This window comes from Talpa occidentalis, unplaced genomic scaffold (genome assembly GCF_014898055.3).
Source record: "Talpa occidentalis isolate TD23 unplaced genomic scaffold, MPIMG_talOcc4v2.1 talOcc4.4, whole genome shotgun sequence".
NCBI lineage: Eukaryota > Metazoa > Chordata > Mammalia > Eulipotyphla > Talpidae > Talpa > Talpa occidentalis.
The window spans coordinates 42,813,000-42,832,752 of record NW_023604295.1 but is presented as its reverse complement, the minus strand read 5'-3'; the positions used below and the strand labels follow the sequence as shown (position 1 = coordinate 42,832,752).

The window sequence follows — 19,753 nt, the reverse complement described above, 5'->3', positions numbered from 1 at the left end:
AAGTAACAAGCGTGGTGTAAGAAAAGAGATAATTAAGGGAACGAGTTAAGCGAGCATTGGGCGATACAAAGTGGGCGGGATTTATAAAAACTCTCTTGAGAGGTTTCACTTTATGATCCAGCAGTCAGTCTAATTATTAAACTGCTGCGATCCTATCCAGAGGCGGTCAAGCGACGACCAGGTCGCCACACCCGCGGCCACCGCCCGAAGCCCACAGCCTAGCGCCTTTTTGGCGCGCAGGGAGCGCGCGGCGACGCGCCGGGAAGGGGAGCGGAAGAGGCGGGACTCCGGAGTGACGCCATCAGTGCGCCGGCGCGACGCCATCAGTGCGCCGGCGCGACGGGCGCCGCCGGATTCACGCCACATGGGAGCTCACCGCCATGGCGCCTGTGGTTGCAGCTTTGGGCTCTTTGGTAACGAGTCTGTACGACATGCAGGCTTTCAAGTTTGGAGACTTCGTACTGAAGAGCGGACTGTCCTCCCCCGTCTATATCGATCTGCGGGGCATTGTGTCTCGACCGCCTCTTCTGAAACAGGTACCAGCCCGGGAAGTGGAGGCAGGGCTGGGTGGCTGGAACGCGTCTAGGAGAGATGGTTGTGAAGGGCTGTGGGGAAAGTGGAACTGGAGTTGCACTGTGAGTGAGAGCAGAAAGAGCCAGACAGGCCTGGAGGGTCGGTTAGAGCAGAACAAAAGCCAGGTACTATTAGGTTTTTGGAGTTCTAAGGAGCAGCCTCTTCTTGAACCCACTGGCAGGCTGGAAACTCGTTTTGTGGCTATTCCTTTCACAGTAGTTTGAAAGGAGTTCTGTGTATTGAGAGAGAGAGAGAGAGGAGAAAGAGAGAGAGAGAGAGAATGAATATGTATATGTATACATTCAGGTGTACTTGTGGATTGGATTGTTCTCACCGTTCAAAATTACTCAATGCTGCCAAATCTTCGGTGATGCATCGTGTCGTTGCTGAGAAAATGAATGATTATGACAAATTGTGTGTTTTTTTTTAACAAGTCATCGGTTCTTAAAATTTTTCATGGTAGATCTTGGTGAGTCTGTGGGTGAGGGTGTGAAGGATTGGTAGTTAAGTAGGAAGGAATTCAAAGCACCTGACTGTAACGTGTACTTAATCATGCAAATTGGGTTTCTCAGCATTTGCAACCCCGGAAAGCAGTAGAATTAGCATTAAATGCTCTTCAGAAATAACAGAAGTAAAACCAGTGAATCACCAAAGTAGTAATTAGCAAAAGTTTATCGTGCACACACCAAAAAGGCAGTTTGCAGACCAACAGCACTCAAACCCAAACATGGAATGAGACTTGGGATTATACTGCTAAAAAGCAGCTTGTATAGGGCCTCCCCGGTGGCGCAGCGGTTGAGCGCTGGGTTGTGAAGCTGCCCGCGGCCTCTGCGGAGCCAGTTCGATCCCCGGCTGCTCCCCGGCCACCGGAGGAGGGTCCCACATGGCGCGCAGACCTCTCCTGCCGCCCGCTGCTCCCCTCAGCAGTGTACTTCGGTCCTTCTGCCTGCTCTGCTCCCCGCTCTGGCTCTGGCGAATTCTCTCACCCTCCCGCGCTTCTGACTGTACCCAGTGCATGTGTAAACAAAACAAATAAATAAATAAAGCATGCCTCTATTAAAAAAAAAAAGCAGCTTGTATAATTAGGGGTGACTGTCCTTAGGAGTGATTGGTTAAAAGGTTAGAATTTTCCTTGGTTTTTCTAATAACCTTGGGAACAGTTGTGAGTTTTGCTTATTTCCGGAGGCTTAGACAAGAAATGACTCAGGTGAAGTTCCTCTTGCAAATAGGCTCAATCAAGGTTTGCTTGTAAGACTAAATTGGTTTTGTCTGCTCAGGGAATTTGTTTTTAATTTACCATTGATTTATAAAATAATATAAATTTATTATATAAATCTTCACCTCCATTTGTTTGTAGGCCTCCCTTCACACCCCACCAAAGTTCTAGTGCCCTTCCCACTATCTGGTAGATTCTCTCTGCCCTTCTCTCCCACCTACCTCCATGCCCTACCCCTCTTGTAACCCCTGTATTTTTCAGAGTTTAAGAGTTGTTTTGTTGTGATTGAATACTTTTATAGTCAATGTATGAGAGAACCCATCTGTCTTTTACTTTCTTGTTTTGTTTAGCATTTTCACCTCAAGTTCCTTCCATGTTGTTGCAAAAACAAGATTTCATCTTTTTAAATACCTGGGTAGTCCTAATTCCATTAATGAACTGGACTCCATAGCCAGTCATCTCTCAATGGGCATTTATGTTTCCATGTCTTAGCTATTGTGAATACTGCTCTAGTGAACATAGAGTTGCATAAATCTTTGCAAATTGGCATTCTCATTCTTCACATTAATCCGTAGGAGAGAGATGGCTGGGTCCTAATGGTATTTCCATTTTTATCTACATAACTGTTTTCATAGTGGCCGTGTTAGGGGGGAAAGGATGTCCTAAAGTTAATTTCATACAGGTTTTGTGGACTTCACCCCCACCCCAGGCCAAAGCCAAAGACACTGGGAACTCCAAATCCCTTCACCACCAAAGGGAAGGTGGCTGGGACCTGAGGGTGGGGTTAAGCAGCCAAGTTGTTATAAAGGCAGACACGTGGGCTTTGGAGGGGTCCCCATTTTGGCTCTCCATCAGCTAGCAGCGTCCGGCCAGCTCTGAGAGTGACTTTGGGTTTCCAGGTCGGCGGATCGGGTAGGACGCATTAAAGACTTTATTTCCCGGCCTCCCCGGTGGCGCAGCGGTTGAGCGCTGGGTTGCGAAGCTGCCCGCAGCCTCTGCAGCGCCAGTTCAATCCCCGGCTGCTCACTGGCCACCAGAGGAGGGTCCCACGTGGCGCGCAGACCTCTGCTGCCGCCCGCTGCTCCCCTCAGAAGTGTACTTCAGTCAGCCTGTTCTGCTCCCCGCTCTGGCTCTGGTGAATTCTCTCACCCTCCCGCGCTTCTGACTGTACCCAGTGCTTGTATAAATAAATAAAAAAAAATAAATCTTTAAAAAAAAAAAAAAAAAGACTTTATTTCCCTATTTTCTCCCTGAGTTGTACATTTTCCTTATTTCCTTTTCCCTTTTAAATAAACCTTTTATTAACCTTTTGTGTATGCCTGTAGTGGAGTATTAATAAGTCCTTTTTTAAGCGCGCGGGTGGGGACCCACCGTCAGGCATCCCGTTCAATATCAGGGCTGCCCTATAACAGCCGCACCAATTTACCTTCCCATTAACAGAGTCCATTTTTTCTCAACCCCTCACCAACATATTTGTTTTCAGTCCTTGAAATAGGCCATTCTCACAATGTACGATATCTCATTGTGGTTTGATTTGCCTTTCCCTACTTATAGGTGAATTTGAGCATTCTTTCATGTGCTTATTGTCAGTCTATATTATCTTTGGAGAAGTGGCCTATTCTCTGACTTTTTTTTGATTGGGTTGATTGGGTTACTTGTGGGGGTTTTTGTTGAGTATTTTTCCTTGAAAAATACTATTGGCATTTTAGTAGAGATTGTATTAAATATGTAAATTGCTTTGCCCATTCTAATAAGGTCTTTGTATGGATTCTTTATGTATTTTACATTATGTCCTTGTGAGATGTATGAAGAGGATATATCCTATCCCAGTTGGTAGCTTTTATTCATTTTTTGTGATGGTTTCTTTTACTGTACAAAACTTGTAGCTTTTGATGTAGTCCTATTTTTGCTTTTGTTTCCTTTGCCATTGGAATTGAGATTCCTAAGGTGTTTCTGGTTGATGTCTAGGAGTGTATTGCCTAAGTTCTCTTCTGGTATTTAATGGTTTTAGGTCTTATATCACATTTTTTTTTAAATAAATAATGGTTTTCACTTTTTTTTTTAAAAAGATTTATTTATACAAGAGCCGGGGTACAGGCCAGATGCGCAGGAGGGTGAGAGAATTCACCAGAAGCAGAGCGGGGAACAGAACAGGCAGACAGACGAAATACACTGCTGAGGGGAGCAGAGGGTGAGACAAGAGAGGTCTGCTCGCCATGTGGGTTGCTCCAAGGCTGGTGGGGATGGAACTGGCACTGTAGAGGCTGCGGGCAGCTTCACAGCCCTGCACTCAACCCCGCTGCGCCACCGGGGAGGCCCCGCTTTTCTTTCTTACTCCCTGCATGTAACTGTCTAGGTTTTCTAGCACCCTTTGTTGAGGAGGCTTTCCTTTCTCCATTGCATGATCTTGACTCCTTTGTCAAAAATTTAGCTGTCCATGTATGTGGTGGTTTACTTTTGATGGACTCTCAATTCTATTCCTTTGTGTGTGTGTGTCTCTCCCAGTAGCATACTGTTTTTGATTATTACCGCTTTATAGTATAATTTGAAGTCAAGGAGTGAGATGCCTCCAGTTTTTTTCATTTTTCTCAGGATTGCTTTGGTTATTTGGAGTTTCTGTTGTTCCGTACAAATTTTAGAATTTTGTTGTTCTGTTTTCTTGAAAAATACTATTGGGATTTTAGTAGAGATTGTATTGAATATGTAAATTGCTTGGGTGGTTTGGCCATTGTAATAAGATCTGTTCTTCCAGTCCATGACTCTGGACTGTCCTTCCATTTCTTTTTTTTTTTTTTAAAGATTTATTTATTTATTTATACAAGCACTGGGTACAGTCAGAAGCGCGGGAGGGTGAGAGAATTCACCAAAGCCAGAGCAGGGAGCAGAGCTGGCAGAAGGACCGAAGTACACTGCTGAGGGAAGCAGCGGGTGGCAAGAGAGGTCCGCGTGGCAAGAGAGGTCTTCACGCCGTGTGGGACCCTCCTCCGGTGGCCGGGGAACAGCCGGGGATCGAACCAGCGCTGCAGAGGCTGCGGGCAGCTTCGCAACCCAGCGCTCAACTGCGCCACTGGGGAGGCCCTCTAATTGTTTTTTTTTTTTTTTTTTTTTTCTCCTCTATTTTCTTAGTCTAGCTGGAGGTTTATCAAATTTGTTTATTCTTTCAAAGGACCAACTATTTCATTGATCTTTTTGGTTCTATTTATTTCTGCTATAATTTAATTATTTCCTTCTACTATTTTTTTGTTGTTGTTTACTATTGTCCTAGTCTCTTCAGATGTAAAGTTAGATTGTTTAAATTTTTTCCTGTTTGTTTATGTGGGCCTCTATGTACTTCCCTCTTAATATCACTTTTGGTAGATCTCATAGGATATGAGATGTACACCCCCCACCCCTCCCCACCCACCCCCACCCGTTGAGTCCTAGCTTCATAACATGTGATTGGAAAAGATGCTTGATATGATTTTAGACTTTTTATATTTATTGAAACTTGTTTTTTGTCCCAACATCCTTGAGAATATTCCATGTGCACTTAAGAAGAATATGTATTCATTACTTCTGGAATAGAAGTGCCTGAAAATATTTAGGTCATCTGGTTAATTGCTTCATTAAGACCATTTTTCCTTATTAATTTTCTGTCTGGATGATCTGTCCATTGGTGAAAGTGATATGTTGTCATCTTCTACTATGATTGCAATGCTGTCAGTGTCTCCCTTTAGGTCTGTTAATTATTTTATATATTTAGGTATACCTGCATTGGGTGCATATCTTAATTGATTGTTCCCTTAATGATTATAATACCTATTTTTGTTTCTTGTTACCTTATTTTGACTAAAGGTTTATTTATCAAATAGGAGAATAGCCATTACTCCCTTTTCTCTTTGTGTTATTGCCTTAAGATATCTTGCTCCAGCCTTTATTTGTGAGTCTGTTCGATTTCTAGGTCTGGTGTATGTCTCTTGTATACATAATGTAGTTTTTTTTTTTTTTTTTAGATTTATTTATTTATGCATACAAGAACTGGGATACAGGCCAGGGGTGCAGGACGTGAGAGGATTCACCAGAGACAGTGGGGAACAGAACAGGCAGACTGAAATACACTGCTGAGGGGAGCAGACCTCTCCTGCCGCCCACTGCTCCCCTCAGCGGTGTACTTCGGTCCTTCTGCCTGCTCTGCTCCCCACTCTGGCTCTGGTGAATTCTCTCACCCTCCCGTGCTTCTGACTGTACCCAGTGCATGTATAAACAAAACAAACAAACAAATAAATAAAAACATGCCTCTATAAAAAAAAAGTGATGTGCCAGTTCTAGTTCATTTGTATGTTAATTTTTCAGTACTCTAGAAATTAAATGTCTTATAACTTAAAAATACTCAGATTTGCCAGGTCTTGAGAAGCACAGGAGCATAATATTTTGAAGACCTCTGATCTAGTTCTCTCTAAAGAACTCTTACTACTTTTCTTTTTAAAAAAATAGAGTGGTGTTGGGTGGAAGTAAGCATTTCTAGCATTAAAATGTGATTTATGTGGAAAAGGAGTCTACAAGATGTATGTCACACAATAGACTGTATTTATGAAAATCTTGTGAGTTTTTTTTCAATTTGATTTGTTTTGTGTTCTAGTAAAACTTTCTTATGGAAACATTTACATTTCATATGGTTTCAATGTTGTGTTTATTAAATTAATTAGCCAGAGAGTATAGCTAGTAGGTGACCAAAATGTGGATTGCTAAGGAAAACTGGGAAGCCTGGAGGCTGTCCTTAATCTTTAGGGTCAGCCTTGGGGCTTTCCCTAACACATTGCCCTAAGAGCAGACTCTCAATTTAGCCCGCTAAAATTCATTTTTGTATTTTCACTTTTACATTTGTAATGGGGTTATGGAGAGGATAATTTAACAAAAGTCATTTGCATTTTTTGGGTCAAGTTTGAGACTCTCTCACAGGTTATTACTCTGTAATACCTGGTACATGATTTATACATTTAAAATAGTAATATTTTATGTCTTCATTTTCTTACAGGTTGCTGAGATTTTATTCCAAACTGCTCAAAATGCAGGGATCAACTTTGACACTGTATGTGGAGTGCCTTACACAGCTTTACCTCTGGCTACAGTTATTTGTTCAACCAATCAGATTCCCATGCTTATTAGAAGGAAAGAAGCCAAAGAATATGGTAAAGTCAAAGTAGTAATAAGTTGATATGTATGACCTGATAGAATCTTTTCTTCTTCTAGACACTGATGTTTTCATTGGTCCTTTATGTTATGACCAAGTGCTGTTTGTTTTTTCCCCACCAACTCCTCTCAGGAGCCAAATATTGTAAAAACACATACTTTCACAGTATGTTTATATTTATTTTTTTTTCATATATTTTTTAAAAGATTTATTTATGGGGAACAGGCCAGATGTGCAGGAGGGTGAGAGGATTCACCAGAGACAGAGCGGGGAATAGAACAGGCAGACTGACTGAAATACACTGCTGAGGGGAGCAGCGGGCGAGATAGGAGAGGTCTGCCACGCCAGGTATGTTTATATTTAAACTTCGTAGAGAGAAATACATAAATAAAAAATTACTTACAAAACTAATTGAAATTCTAAATGTATGGGTTTTTTTGATGGGCCCTTGATTATCAGGTAACCCACATGTTTTAAAAAGTACTTTTTTGGGCCTCCCCTAGTGGCACAGCGGTTGAGGGCTGGGCTGCGAAGCTGCCCGCAGCCTCTGTAGCACTGGTTCGATCCCCGGCTGCCGGCGAGGGTCCCACATGGTGCGCAGACCTCCCCGGCTGCCGGTGAGGGTCCCACATGGTGCGCAGACCTCTCCTGCTGCACCTGCTGCTCCCCTCAGCAGTGTATTTCAGTCAGTCTGCCTGTTCTGTTCCCCACTCTGGCTCTGGTGAATTCTCTCACCCTCCCGCGCTTCTGACTGTACCCTGTGCTTGTATGTATAAATAAATAAATAAATCTTTAAAAAAAAAAAAAAAAAGAGTACTTATTGAAATTGACTTGATATTTGAAGATATTGAGGGGTTAATAGGATTTTTTTTTTTTTGCTTTTATTTTGGTGAGATAGTGCTGTCCTTAAGAGTGCTTTTTACAAAAACTTGTGAAACTGTGAAATTGGGTGTCAGGGATTTGCTGCTAAAAATTAGGGGGAGGTGGGTGGGTAGGGTTATAGATGAAACATGGGTGTTTTATTTAAGTGTGTTTTGTTAAATATTGTCTAGTTTTGATTGGGATTGTCCATTACAAAAATATATATGAAAAAACACTGCTGGAAAGCGGTGTTCATGTGAACCCCTGTCCATAAGAAACAATTATTTCTTCATCCTCATTCTATCTTGAAATCATTGTGTAAATATGCTTGTTAAGTACTCAATCTTATATTCTAATCTGATTTAGTTAAGCTTGTGAGTTGAGGGTGGAGGGGGAATTAAGTGAAAAATGAGAAAGGTCAAAGATGGTACATATGGTAAAGCTCAAAGTGAGCAACATGTCCACCAATTCTGTTTCAAAATAAAGCCAATTGGGTGGTGGGGCATATAAAAAATGAGACTATAAATTCACAACCTAAGTTTTGTTTACACTTTGTAGGTTATCTGAAAAGTCTATTTTAAGGATTGGAGAGGAATAAGAATATTTGGTCACATTGCATTATATAATAAATAGGTAGTGACTAGTCTAATTAGTTGCTGGATATTTTCCTTCCTGAATTTATATTCTTAAAAAGCAAGTTTATTGTCTGATCTTGAATAATGATCATGTTTATTGATGGGAAAAGGAATGATTTCTTTGATATTGGGTTATTTCATAAGTCTCCTTTACAGGTGATCTTGCTTAAAGGATTCCCATATTTGAAATTTTGATCATAAAACAACTAGTATGTGTTTATACTAGCAAAATAATTTGCTAGTTTTGCTATATTTTATTGTAACTGACATTTCTAGGATAGACACACTACAAAATAGTAAACATGACACATCAGAAATAAAGTAGCTCAAAAGTAAATTATCAGAAAGTAAAATGTAGATCATCTTTTTACCATTTGGTAAATATATGCCAAATTTATACTGTATGATGCATCTTGAGTTGGATGAAGTACATAATTTTAAATTGGAATCAACAATTTTTTCTAGGTACTAAGCGTCTTATAGAAGGGGCTGTTAATCCAGGAGAAACCTGTTTGATAATTGAAGATGTTGTTACCAGTGGATCTAGTGTTTTGGAAACTGTTGAGGTTCTTCAGAAGGAGGGCTTGAAGGTCACTGATGCGATAGTGCTGCTGGACAGAGAGCAAGGAGGCAAGGACAAGTTGCAGGCGCAGGGGATTCGTCTCCATGCAGTGTGTACGTTGTCCCAAATGCTGGAAATTCTTGAGCAACAGAAAAAAATTGATGCTGAGATGGTTGAGAGAGTGAAGCAGTTTATTCAGAAGAATGTTTTTGTGGCAGATGATCATAATGGCTCTCTCTCCTCAATAAAGAGGGCACCCAAAGAACTCAGCTTTGGTGCACGTGCAGAACTGCCTGGGATCCACCCTGTTGCCTCAAAGCTGCTCAGGCTTATGCAGAAGAAGGAGACCAATTTGTGTCTGTCTGCTGATGTGTCAGAGTCCAGACAGCTGCTACAGCTGGCAGACACTCTTGGGCCCAGCATCTGCATGCTCAAGACTCACGTGGATATTTTGAATGATTTTACTCTGGATACGATGAAGGAGTTAACAACTCTGGCAAAACGCCATGAGTTCTTAATATTTGAAGACCGGAAATTTGCAGATATAGGGAACACAGTAAAGAAGCAGTATGAAGGTAAGTATTATTTAGGAATCTGCAAGAAGCAGAAACCCAGCTAAAACTGGGTGAAGAAAAAGAAATATATTGGCTCACATCACTGAAAAGTCCAGCCAGAACAGGCCTTAAACATGGCTTTATCCAGAAGCTCAAGGGATCTCTTTGGACTTGCTTTTTTCTCTCCATCTCTCTACTTTGCTTTATTCTCTCTTGACTTCTTTGTCAGGTAGGCACACTCCTTGCTTACCCCAACCCGGTCACTGTGGTGTAGAATACCTTATTAGCTTGCCTGGGAAATAATGTCCCATCTTTGGTAGTGTGTAGTTGTTAACAATATTTAAACTTCTTGAATGCAGAAGTGGTTGAGGGTAGTTTCCCCAACAAAAAAAAGTGGGTGTGTTGGTGCCAGAAAATGAGCTTAATATTTTGAATAATGAAAATTGCAGATGTTGAAAACAATTTAAAAAGCAGTATAGAGTCATAAAATTTATTTTCAGAATGAAAAGATCAGTTGATAGCTACTCTTTTTATGTTAACTAGTAACTCAAAGTAGAGCATATGTTGGATGGAAGAAATGCTTCTCTACCCATCCTTCTATGTAAACTTGTGTCAAATTGTATGTATCTTTTTTTTTTAAATTTAACTTTATAGACATTTCATGTTACTTAACATTTATGTGGGTCTTTTGAGATACGCTGGTTTTTCTTAAAATAATCTGTACGTTTCTTAAGCTATTTCTTTAGGGTAGATTTGTCTGTAAGTGACTTTCTTGTGCTTAAGATGGCATACAATTACTGGTTGCTTAACTGAGTTATACTGACATTTTGCATGTTTATATATGGCTTTTTCCTCCAGAGATTAATTAGGGTTGTTGCTGTCAGCTTTTAAAATGAATAAATTGCCTGTTGAAGTTTGAAAAAGTAAAGAGAACTAACAAGTAGATTTAAGAGATAGTGAAGTTACTAAGAGATCCTTGAAGAATGAAAATTTGTCATCTTCAGAGGAATTTCAGAATGTTGATATCTTCAGCCACAATAAATGCCCTCTTTCACTGGAGTCCACTTCTAATTGCCCAGCACTTGGTGGGCACTTCAACCTGCAAGGAAAAGCAGTTTCATCAATATTACTGAGAAACTAAGTATAGAACTGAAAGTTTTTTCTCATTGTGATTTCTCAGCTAGCTTCCAGGTAGATATATTTTTCACAGATGGAACCATAGGTCAACTGATAAGCACCGAAATTGTTGAAGTGTTTCATTAACATGTTACTAGAGATTATTTTATAATTGGTTGGTCGGACAAAAAAAATTGTTTGAAAATTAGCAAATATCTTTTTCCCCTTTCTTAGGTGGTGTCTTTAAAATAGCTTCGTGGGCTGATCTAGTAAATGCTCATGTGGTACCAGGCTCAGGAGTTGTGAAAGGCCTGAGAGAAGTAGGCCTGCCATTGCACCGGGGGTGCCTGCTCATTGCAGAAATGAGCTCCCTGGACTCCTTGGCCACTGGGAACTACACGAAAGCCGCAGTAAGTGACAGAGGAAATGGGGTGTGTAAGGCTGCCGGGGCTATTACACTGCATGTGGGGAAAGAAGAGACCTTACTCTGGAGTCTAGAAACTGCCCCCGCCCCACCCCCCCAAAAAAACGACATCAGCTATCAATGTGATAGTATATTAATATTAGCTGGCTAGAGTTCCCTCATCATTTTATCTTATAGTGGACACTTGGGAGATTTGAATTCTACTCCAAGAGATAATATGGCAACGGATTAGTCAAATACCAAAGTTGTCTTTTTCCTGTCACCATCAGTTGAAACTGAAGAGCTTCTTCCCAGTCATGTAGTTTCTCCCAGTCTCACAAGTCATATGGATAGGCACGTTCTCAGGCAGCACCAATTAATTGATTTTAATTGGTGTTACATATGGGAAAGTTCTTAGTCCAGGCAGTTTGTTTTAGTAACTCCCCCATCATTAAAAGTTTTTATATCACCATATACATTGATACCCACTCCCCATAAAATGAGATAGAGAAAAATGTGTAAACAACTTTTTAGTTATCTAAGTTTCATAGTTGCACACTCACCTAGAAAGGTGGATAGTTCACCTTTACAGATAATTTAAAGACTTTAAAAATTGGCATGGGAATTATATTTTATTTTTATTTTTTTAAAGACATTTATTTTTAAAAAGATTTATTTATTTATACAAGCACTGGGTACAGTCAGATGTGCGGGAGGATGAGAGAATTCACCAGAGACAGAGCAGGGAACAGAACAGGCAGACTAACGAAATACCTTGCTGAGGGGAGCAGCGGGTGTGGCAGGAGAGCTCTGTCGCGCCACGTGGGACCCTCACCGGCTGCCGGGTATTGAACCGGCGGTGCAGAGGCTGTGGGTAGCTTTGCAGCCCAGCACTCAACTGCTGCGCCACCAGGGGAGGCCCAGGAATTGTATTTTAATATTTTTCCAAAGACCGTCCATGGAACTGTGAAGAATTCATATGACCCTAAGGTCAAGTTTAAATCCCACTTGCGAATAAACCACAAATATCTGATTTCCCAGCACTTAGAAGAAGAGTGAGTCTACAAATGAGTCCAATATTGTGTGTTCTGGGAGTCTGATTTAAGGACAAGATAGCACTTGTTTGTAGGTGGTATTATTTCGTGGCAAGAATGAAATACTGTGACCCTCAAGGAATAGCCAATTTAGATAGTCAAGTAAACAAACCTAGAGAAACTTCTGTAAATGTAAGGTAATGGTTTTTATAAGGCAGCTGTCTTTTTTTTTTTTAACTGAAGTTTAGCTGCCTCCTCTGTACCTAGGCATTAAGTCTTGAATATGGTTTTATGCCATTGCAGTGTTTTCTAGCGTACTCACCTCAAAGCCTTTTTGGAAGTAGGCCCTCCTCCAGTGTTACTACAAATAAGTAGCTATGTAACATTTTGATTTTAGATATACATCCTATTGAAATTTTTAGGCTATGGCTAATTGGCAGGAAGGGTAATCTTTTTTTAAGATTTATGCATACAAGAGCTGGGGTACAGGCCAGAGGTCTGGGGGTGGTGAGAGGATTCACCAGAGACAGAGTGGGGAGCAGAACAGGCAGAATGACTGAAATACACTGCTGAGGGGAGCAGCGGGTGAGACAGGAGAGGTCTGCTTTGTTATGTGAGTTGCTCTCTGGTGGGCTGGGGATCGAACTTGTGCTGCAGAGGCTTCGGATTGCTTCGTAGTGCGGTGCTTAACACCTTGTGCCACCAGGGAGGCCCAGGAAGGGTTATCTAGAGTTCTTTATGGAGCGGGTATATAGATTCATGTGTAAGATGACCTGTTTCAGACATGGAGTTTATATTTAAATGATAAGAGAAAGGACATCTATAACATAGCAGTTTCTTATTAATAGTTTTTGCTTTATCCTCTGATTAACTGCTTTCTTGTAATCTGTCCTATTACATTCAATTTAGGTTGGAATGGCTGAGGAGCATTCTGAATTTGTGGTTGGTTTTATTTCTGCCTCTCGAGTAAGCATGAAACCAGAATTTCTTCACTTGACTCCAGGAGTTCATTTAGAAGCAGGAGGTAAATCTATTCATTTATCATAGTTTCTCCAAAATGCTTCTTACTCAAGTTAGAGCATAACACAATTTTGTGTGTTATTTTAAAGTTGTTTTTTGCTAAAGAGAAAATTTGTCTAGAACAGTAACATGAGTCCTCTGGCCTGGTGCAACTGACCAGGATGGGGTTGGGGAGCAGGGTGTAGAGAAGATATTAGCCTTCCAGAGTCCTGTATTTCAGATTTTTGTAGTCCTGTGGGCCCAAGAATGCCAGGCCCCTCCTGTCTACTAGGATCAGGGGCTCAAAAGGTATTCTCTGTGTAGACTGTGCCCAAGACTTTGGCTGTGTTGTAGGTGAATTTAGGGGGCAAGGCACACCTGAGATTAGTTTTTAGCAACTGGTACCTGCTTGCCATCCTCAGAAACTCATTGGGGAGCGCCTCCTCTACGTGCACATGCCATCCTTGCCAGGAAGGTTGAAAGGGTATAAATATGGCACCTGACCATGCTTCCATCTTTGGAAGTCTTGACTGGCCTTCGCCCATACATCAGGCATGCCACACTGAGCAAGTAAATCTCCACATGCCATCCCAGTGCTTTCAGATTACTGTCTCTTCGGTCCTAGGGTGAGTTTGCCTGCAAGTTCTCTATAGAGGGACTTGTCAGTTTACCACTCTGAGTTACCCTGGATATATGCCCCATGCTTTTCAAAACTGGGCACAGACCCGTCAATCCTTGGGTATAAGCTAAGGGTGTACAGACCCCTCCCCATTATGGGTCACTGCTGGGTTCCTGGCAAGAGAAGTCTCTGCCTTGCTGTGGTCCTTTTGTCCTATGTGGAGGTGCTTTTCAACTAGCAGGGTTTTTTGGGAGGAAATTGTTTCATACATAGTTGTACATTTGATGTGTCTGTAGGAGGTGTTGTGTTCAGGGTCTTTATAGTACCATCTTGCCATTTTTAATTAAGTGCCTTAGACTGAGAATTCAAATAAATCAAGGAATGGTAAAAGTACATCAGAGTTAAAGAGTACTAGAGGTTTTCTACATGGTTTCCCATTATAGATTTCATATACCCCCCAGTAGGCTTCAGCAGAAAGATGCACCTATCTAAGCTGTTATAGTAGTACTTGACAACTTTTGGCCTTTTTCTTTTTAGCCCCACATTTGAAATAAATGTGGATACCTGACACTTGCATTTAGTGACCACGTATCTAAGTCATTTTACTTTTAGTCTCATTCTTAGTCTGTAAAATGGAGTTAACATTCACTTTATAGGGTTGTTTAGGAACTTTCATGTTTAGAAGCCCTTAAAAGTGTTTTGGCACAGAATAAGCACTCTGCTTGTCAAACTCTTACTGTTTTCTCATAAGCCCTCACAATTCTTTTGACTAAATAGTACTTTTGAGAGCTAAGCTTCTAGGGCTAATTAAAAGCATCTTGGATTTGAAATAAAAACCATTTTAATAAAAACCATAGCAGAAGGCTTCTAGAACAGCATAATTTAAAAAGGAAAAAAAAGCAGTGGAGGCCTCACTGCCAGATTCCTTGTTTTGTTCCCAAGAGGAACAAATAGCCTGGGCTAATATACCACTGAGAATCCCATGGTGTGGTTGTAAGACTGAGGCACCCCCTACATCTTAAACTATTAGAAGGGATACAGGCATTAGTGTGACTGAAGTTGGATGGAAGAGGGACTTGAAATGGTGGTATGCAGGAGATGGTGAGGTGGGTACTGCCCTTGACCCAGGTGAAGTGCAGAGGAGCTGGAATGCCACAGAGACTAGAAGGGCAATGGCAAAAATGCTCTAGACTGTGCCCCTCCCATACCCTTTGGGATCCATACTGGCGCTGTGAAGCATACTCACAGGCTGCCAAGTCTCAGATCTGGGACCACAGAGAGACTAAAAGAGTGTCATATACTCCTGCCCCTCGGTATATCCATGATAGCAGCTTGTCTTCTATGCTTCTCCCTGCAACTGCCATTTACTGGCCTAAGCACCTACAGTAGACAGTAAAAAATAAAGCCATAGCAACACCTGCAGGAAAAACAAGACATGAACATCTCAATTCTAAGTTGCTGATCCAAATTCCAAATGGACAGGCGGATAAATACAATTGCAGGCCGGTTGAAATCTCCGGCTCTCCATAAACCAAACTCAGACATGAACTTTTTATTCTTATCAGAGTTCAGACAGCTCTCCTAATGAAACTTAAATCCAAATCTATATAGACACCAGAAAAGCCCGTCAATAAAGTCTTCATTACACATAAGTGAACCTTTCTGCCAAAAGCCCATCAAGCGCTCAGACTATGTAGAAACCCTAAGCCTGCTTTGACTCACCTGTGTACAAAAAGGAACTAGAAAGTACATCATTTTTTATTAAAGCAGGTTAGATACTATTTTAGAAAAGTAGTGACAGATTTTTCTGATTTTTATACTGTTATTTAACTGACTTTTGTGTTATTTGCAGGGGATAATCTTGGTCAGCAGTACAACAGCCCACAAGAAGTCATTGGTAAACGAGGTTCTGATATCATCATTGTAGGTCGGGGCATAATAACAGCAGCTAATCGCCTGGCAGCAGCTGAGATGTACCGAAAAGCTGCTTGGGAAGCTTACTTGAGTAGACTTGGTGTTTGAATGTTTTTTTTGTGAAGGCCTGAAATGCACTGGCTTGAAATAAGCAGACTTACTACTGCTTGGATTCTTTCAGGGACCTTGTATTGTGACATCTGGGGTGTTGGGCTCTAGGAAATACTGAGTGGCTTATAAGCACTACTGTTATAGTTTATTTTCAGGTGTTCTTTTATTGAGTCTGATGTTGGCTGGACAATCTCAGCCCTGACTTTGTTAGGGAGATATCCTCAAATTTGGAAGCTAGCTCTAGATCAAACTGCTTTAGATTCTTTTAATTGCCATGAGACAAAAAGTTTAGGATATTAAGCTAAGCCCAGAACACCATTTCTTGTGTCTAGTGTGATACTTTAGGTATACAAATGGTGCTGGTTCCCTGAACTCTTGTTACTCACCAGAGAGAGCAAGGTAACCATAGCGAAGTCCATGCAGCCAATGTCTGGCTCTCACTGCAGCAAGTGGAGCGGGTTCCACCTCACCTTCTGCCCTAGGCAGGCAGCAGTTGTGGGCCTGTGCTGAACCTCGGTCGCATAGCTTCCTTTCCCACTATTGGGTTTACAAGTGAACTGACTGCTGCTTTGTTTATGAGTCCATTGGGAGGCTTGCTTAAGGATCCCACATAATTGTTCTGTCATTGACATGGGAAGTCAACCTTGGCAAGAAATGAGACAAAGGAGTCCAGCAGCCGCTGTCATTGACATTTCTGTGTTTCCACTGGGGACATCCACCTATCCTCATACACTCCACCTTTACATGTGTAGCATAATTTCTGACTAGATTTCCAGTATTTTGGAATGGCCCCTACTCTGCATGTTCAAAACCCAGTTTGAGCAGAGACAGGATGGCACTTGTTTGAAGCTTCAGTTCACCAGCATACTCAACCTGCTGGCCTTGTATGGTCGTACCTGTAGCCCACAGCAGATGTCAGGACACTTAGTCAACAGTTGTTCCATCCCTGATCACCCCCCACTCCCCTCTCTAGTAATTCACAGCCTATTCCATCTTGCCATGTTGGAAGGTCTAGGTGAAAAGCAGTCTGATTTAACTCCTTGTGTAAGAATACCCTTTCTCTGATAATGCCATCTCTGTTGCTCATTACAAAAAGAGCTCACAATTATAACTTTGTTTTAAAGACGCCTGTCAACCAATCCAGAATTTTTGAACAAATGACTTCAGCCCCTTACAGCTCTCCTATTCTCTGACACTGAGGGAACACACCCTATCCTTTGATTGTGGCCCCAAATCTAACTTCTGTTCTCAAATAAACATATCCTTGATTAATAAACATTTCCTTGATTAGGCTGATTCTATAAAACCCAGTTTAAGCTTCATGCCTCCAGTGCTACAGCTCCTGCTTTTCCCGCCATGAAAAGCAGTTATCAAGGAAATTGAAAGGGCCAGAAAGAAACGGAAGAGGTGGGGGACCCCCCTGGTGGTGCAGCGGGCTGAGCGCCAAGCTGTGAAGCTGCCCACAGCCTCCATAGCACGGGCTCGATTCCCAGCCGCCAAGTCCACCCCAAACATCCCCAAATCCAACCTCTGCCTGCACACATTTTCTTGATTAGTCTGAGCCCATAAAACCCAATTTTAGCTTCAGGCCTCCAGTGCTACAGCTCCAGGGCCCTCATGGGAAAAACAATTAAGGAAATTGAAAGGGCCAGAAAGAAGCACAAGAGGCGGGGGACCCCCCCAGTGGCGCAGCGGGCTGAGCGCCAAGCGTGAAGCTGCCCACAGCCCCCGCGGCGCGGGCTCGATTCCCGGCCTGGCCGGGACACCGAGGCAGGTCGAGCGCGAAGCGCAAGCCCGCCCGCAGCCCCCGGATTCCCAGCCAGCCCAGACACCGAGGCGGGCCCGAGCGCGAAGCCGCCCGCTGGCCCGGATTCCCGGCTGGCCCAGACACCGAGGGAACACACCGCGACCCCAAATCCAACTTATACACATCTCAAACATTTTCTTGACTAGTCTGTTCTAGTTCTCAAACATGTCTTGATTAGTCTGACCCCATAAAACCCAGTTTAAGCCTCAGGCCTCCAGTGCCACAGCTCCAGTTCCCTCTGGGAAAAACAATTATCAAGAAAATTGAAAGGGCCAGAAAGAAATGGAAGGGGTGGGCGCTCCCTGGTGGGCTGAGTGTAGCACCGTAAAGCTGCTTGCAGCCTCTGCAGTGCGGGTTTGATTCCCAGCCAGCCAGGAAATATACCCACATGGCGTGGCAGACCTCTCCTGTCTTGTCCGCTGCTCCCCTCAGCAGTGTTGGCCAGTCTGCCTGTTCTGCCCCCATCTGTCTCTGGTGAATCCTCTCACCCCACCCTCCTACACTTCTGGCCTGTACCCCAGTTCTTGTATAAATAATCTTTTTCAAAGGGGGTGTGACTGGAGGACCTCAGATTTAGGAAGAGGGAGGAAATATTTCTAATAAAAATTTTAAAAATACCTTGGGTATCCTGGAATATCTTCAGGCTGAGAGGCTTTGGGGATATGCTGGACCTCAAGTGCTTACTTCAAGAAGGACTTACCGGCTCAGTGGGTATCATATCAGCATGCATCAGACACACCTAGAAGCTTGTTAAACCAGATACTGGTCTCCAGCCCCAGCATTTCTGAACCTGGATAGGTCTAGGGTGAGTGAGGCTTGAGGGAATTTGCATTTCTAACAAGTTCCCAGGCAAAGGTAATACTGGTGCAGCAACCACACTGAGAAACCATGCACTGCTGAGTTATCTGCCTTCGAGAAGTATAAGCTGCTGCCATAACAGGAATTGGTGCTCCCTGTTCTGTTACTGAAGCTTTTCAAGGCCCTTACTATGTAACTTGGAGAACCAAGGTGGTCCAACAACCACCTGGAAATGCCTGTGTTGGAAATGCAGGTTCCTGGGCCCACCACTTCTACTTCAGCAGATTTGGGGTAAATCCTGGAAATTTGTGTTTCTAATATGAGTTGCCACTGTTGCTTTTAATGTTTATTGAGAATAAGTCTGGTGGTGCTACCAATGTTGTAGGCCCCTTTGGAGTTAGAAACTTCAGCTGTCTCAGGGCCTATGAGTTTGCTATTCAGTATAGGAGTATTTTGGGGATATTAGTTAAGCCCTTCCTCTGTCAAGAAGTATTTATAGTATTTATAGAAGTATTTATAGGTATTTATAGGTGGGCCTCCCCGGTGGCGCAGCGGTGGAGCACTGGGTTGCGAAGCTGCCCACAGCCTCTGCAGTGCCAGTTCGATCCCCGGCTGCTCCCCGGCCACCGGAGGAGGGCCCCCCATGGCGCTCAGACCCCTCCTGCCACCCGCTGCTCCCCTCAGCAGTGTACTTCGGTCCTTCTGCCTGTTCTGCTCCCCGCTCTGACTCTGGTGAATTCTCTCACCCTCCCGCGCTTCTGACTGTACTCAGTGCTTGAATGAATGAATGAATGAATGAATAAACAAAAAAACAAGAGTTCTCCTTAAAAAAAAAAAAGGTATTTATAGGGCATGACTTCTAAGTATTGTCTGATCTAAACTTTGATCATACTGGGGAAAACAGGACTGATCCCTGGATGGCATCCAGAAGTAAGATTAATGGGGTGGAGAACTCTATCCCCCAAACTCCTCCAAGATTCTACACATAAGCCAATCAGCTTTCATTGTTGGAGGAAAGGAGCCTGGTCCAGCACCTATTTTTGGGTTCAAGAAGTACAGGTGCAGAGTTGTGGAGACCTGCTCACAGCCAGTCTCTGTCCCACATAGCCCTAGAGTCTCTTAGTCCCAATTCTTTGCTGCTCTCTGACTTCCCTAGTCCCTGTGGTCTCATGGACTGTGGATAACCTTTCCTCACTTCCATTGCATAAAGGGCATTTCTCCCAACTTAAACCAAACTACAGTCATCAAAGCTTGAGTTGGAAAAAGCCTCTCAGACTTAATGGGTAGACAGGAAAGCCAGCCCTGCCTCCTTGTCTTCTTGGGGCTTTTGTCAAACTTTTCTACCCATGTGAGATACTCACAGGGTGGGATCTGCAAAACC

The 19,753-nt window shown here is 42.7% G+C and overlaps 1 protein-coding gene across 1 annotated transcript; it reads left to right on the top strand.

Annotated features, from left to right (window-relative positions):
* The first annotated feature begins 325 nt into the window (after nt 1–325).
* Nucleotides 326–17,455, top strand: UMPS (uridine monophosphate synthetase). The gene is made up of 6 exons (XM_037525408.2): nt 326–536; nt 6,804–6,957; nt 8,921–9,592; nt 10,922–11,097; nt 13,034–13,148; nt 15,595–17,455. The coding sequence occupies exons 1-6, from the start codon at nt 381–383 to the stop codon at nt 15,762–15,764; spliced, it is 1,443 nt and encodes a 480-aa protein (XP_037381305.1). The 5' UTR covers nt 326–380; the 3' UTR covers nt 15,765–17,455.
* Nucleotides 17,456–19,753: the final 2,298 nt, after the last annotated feature.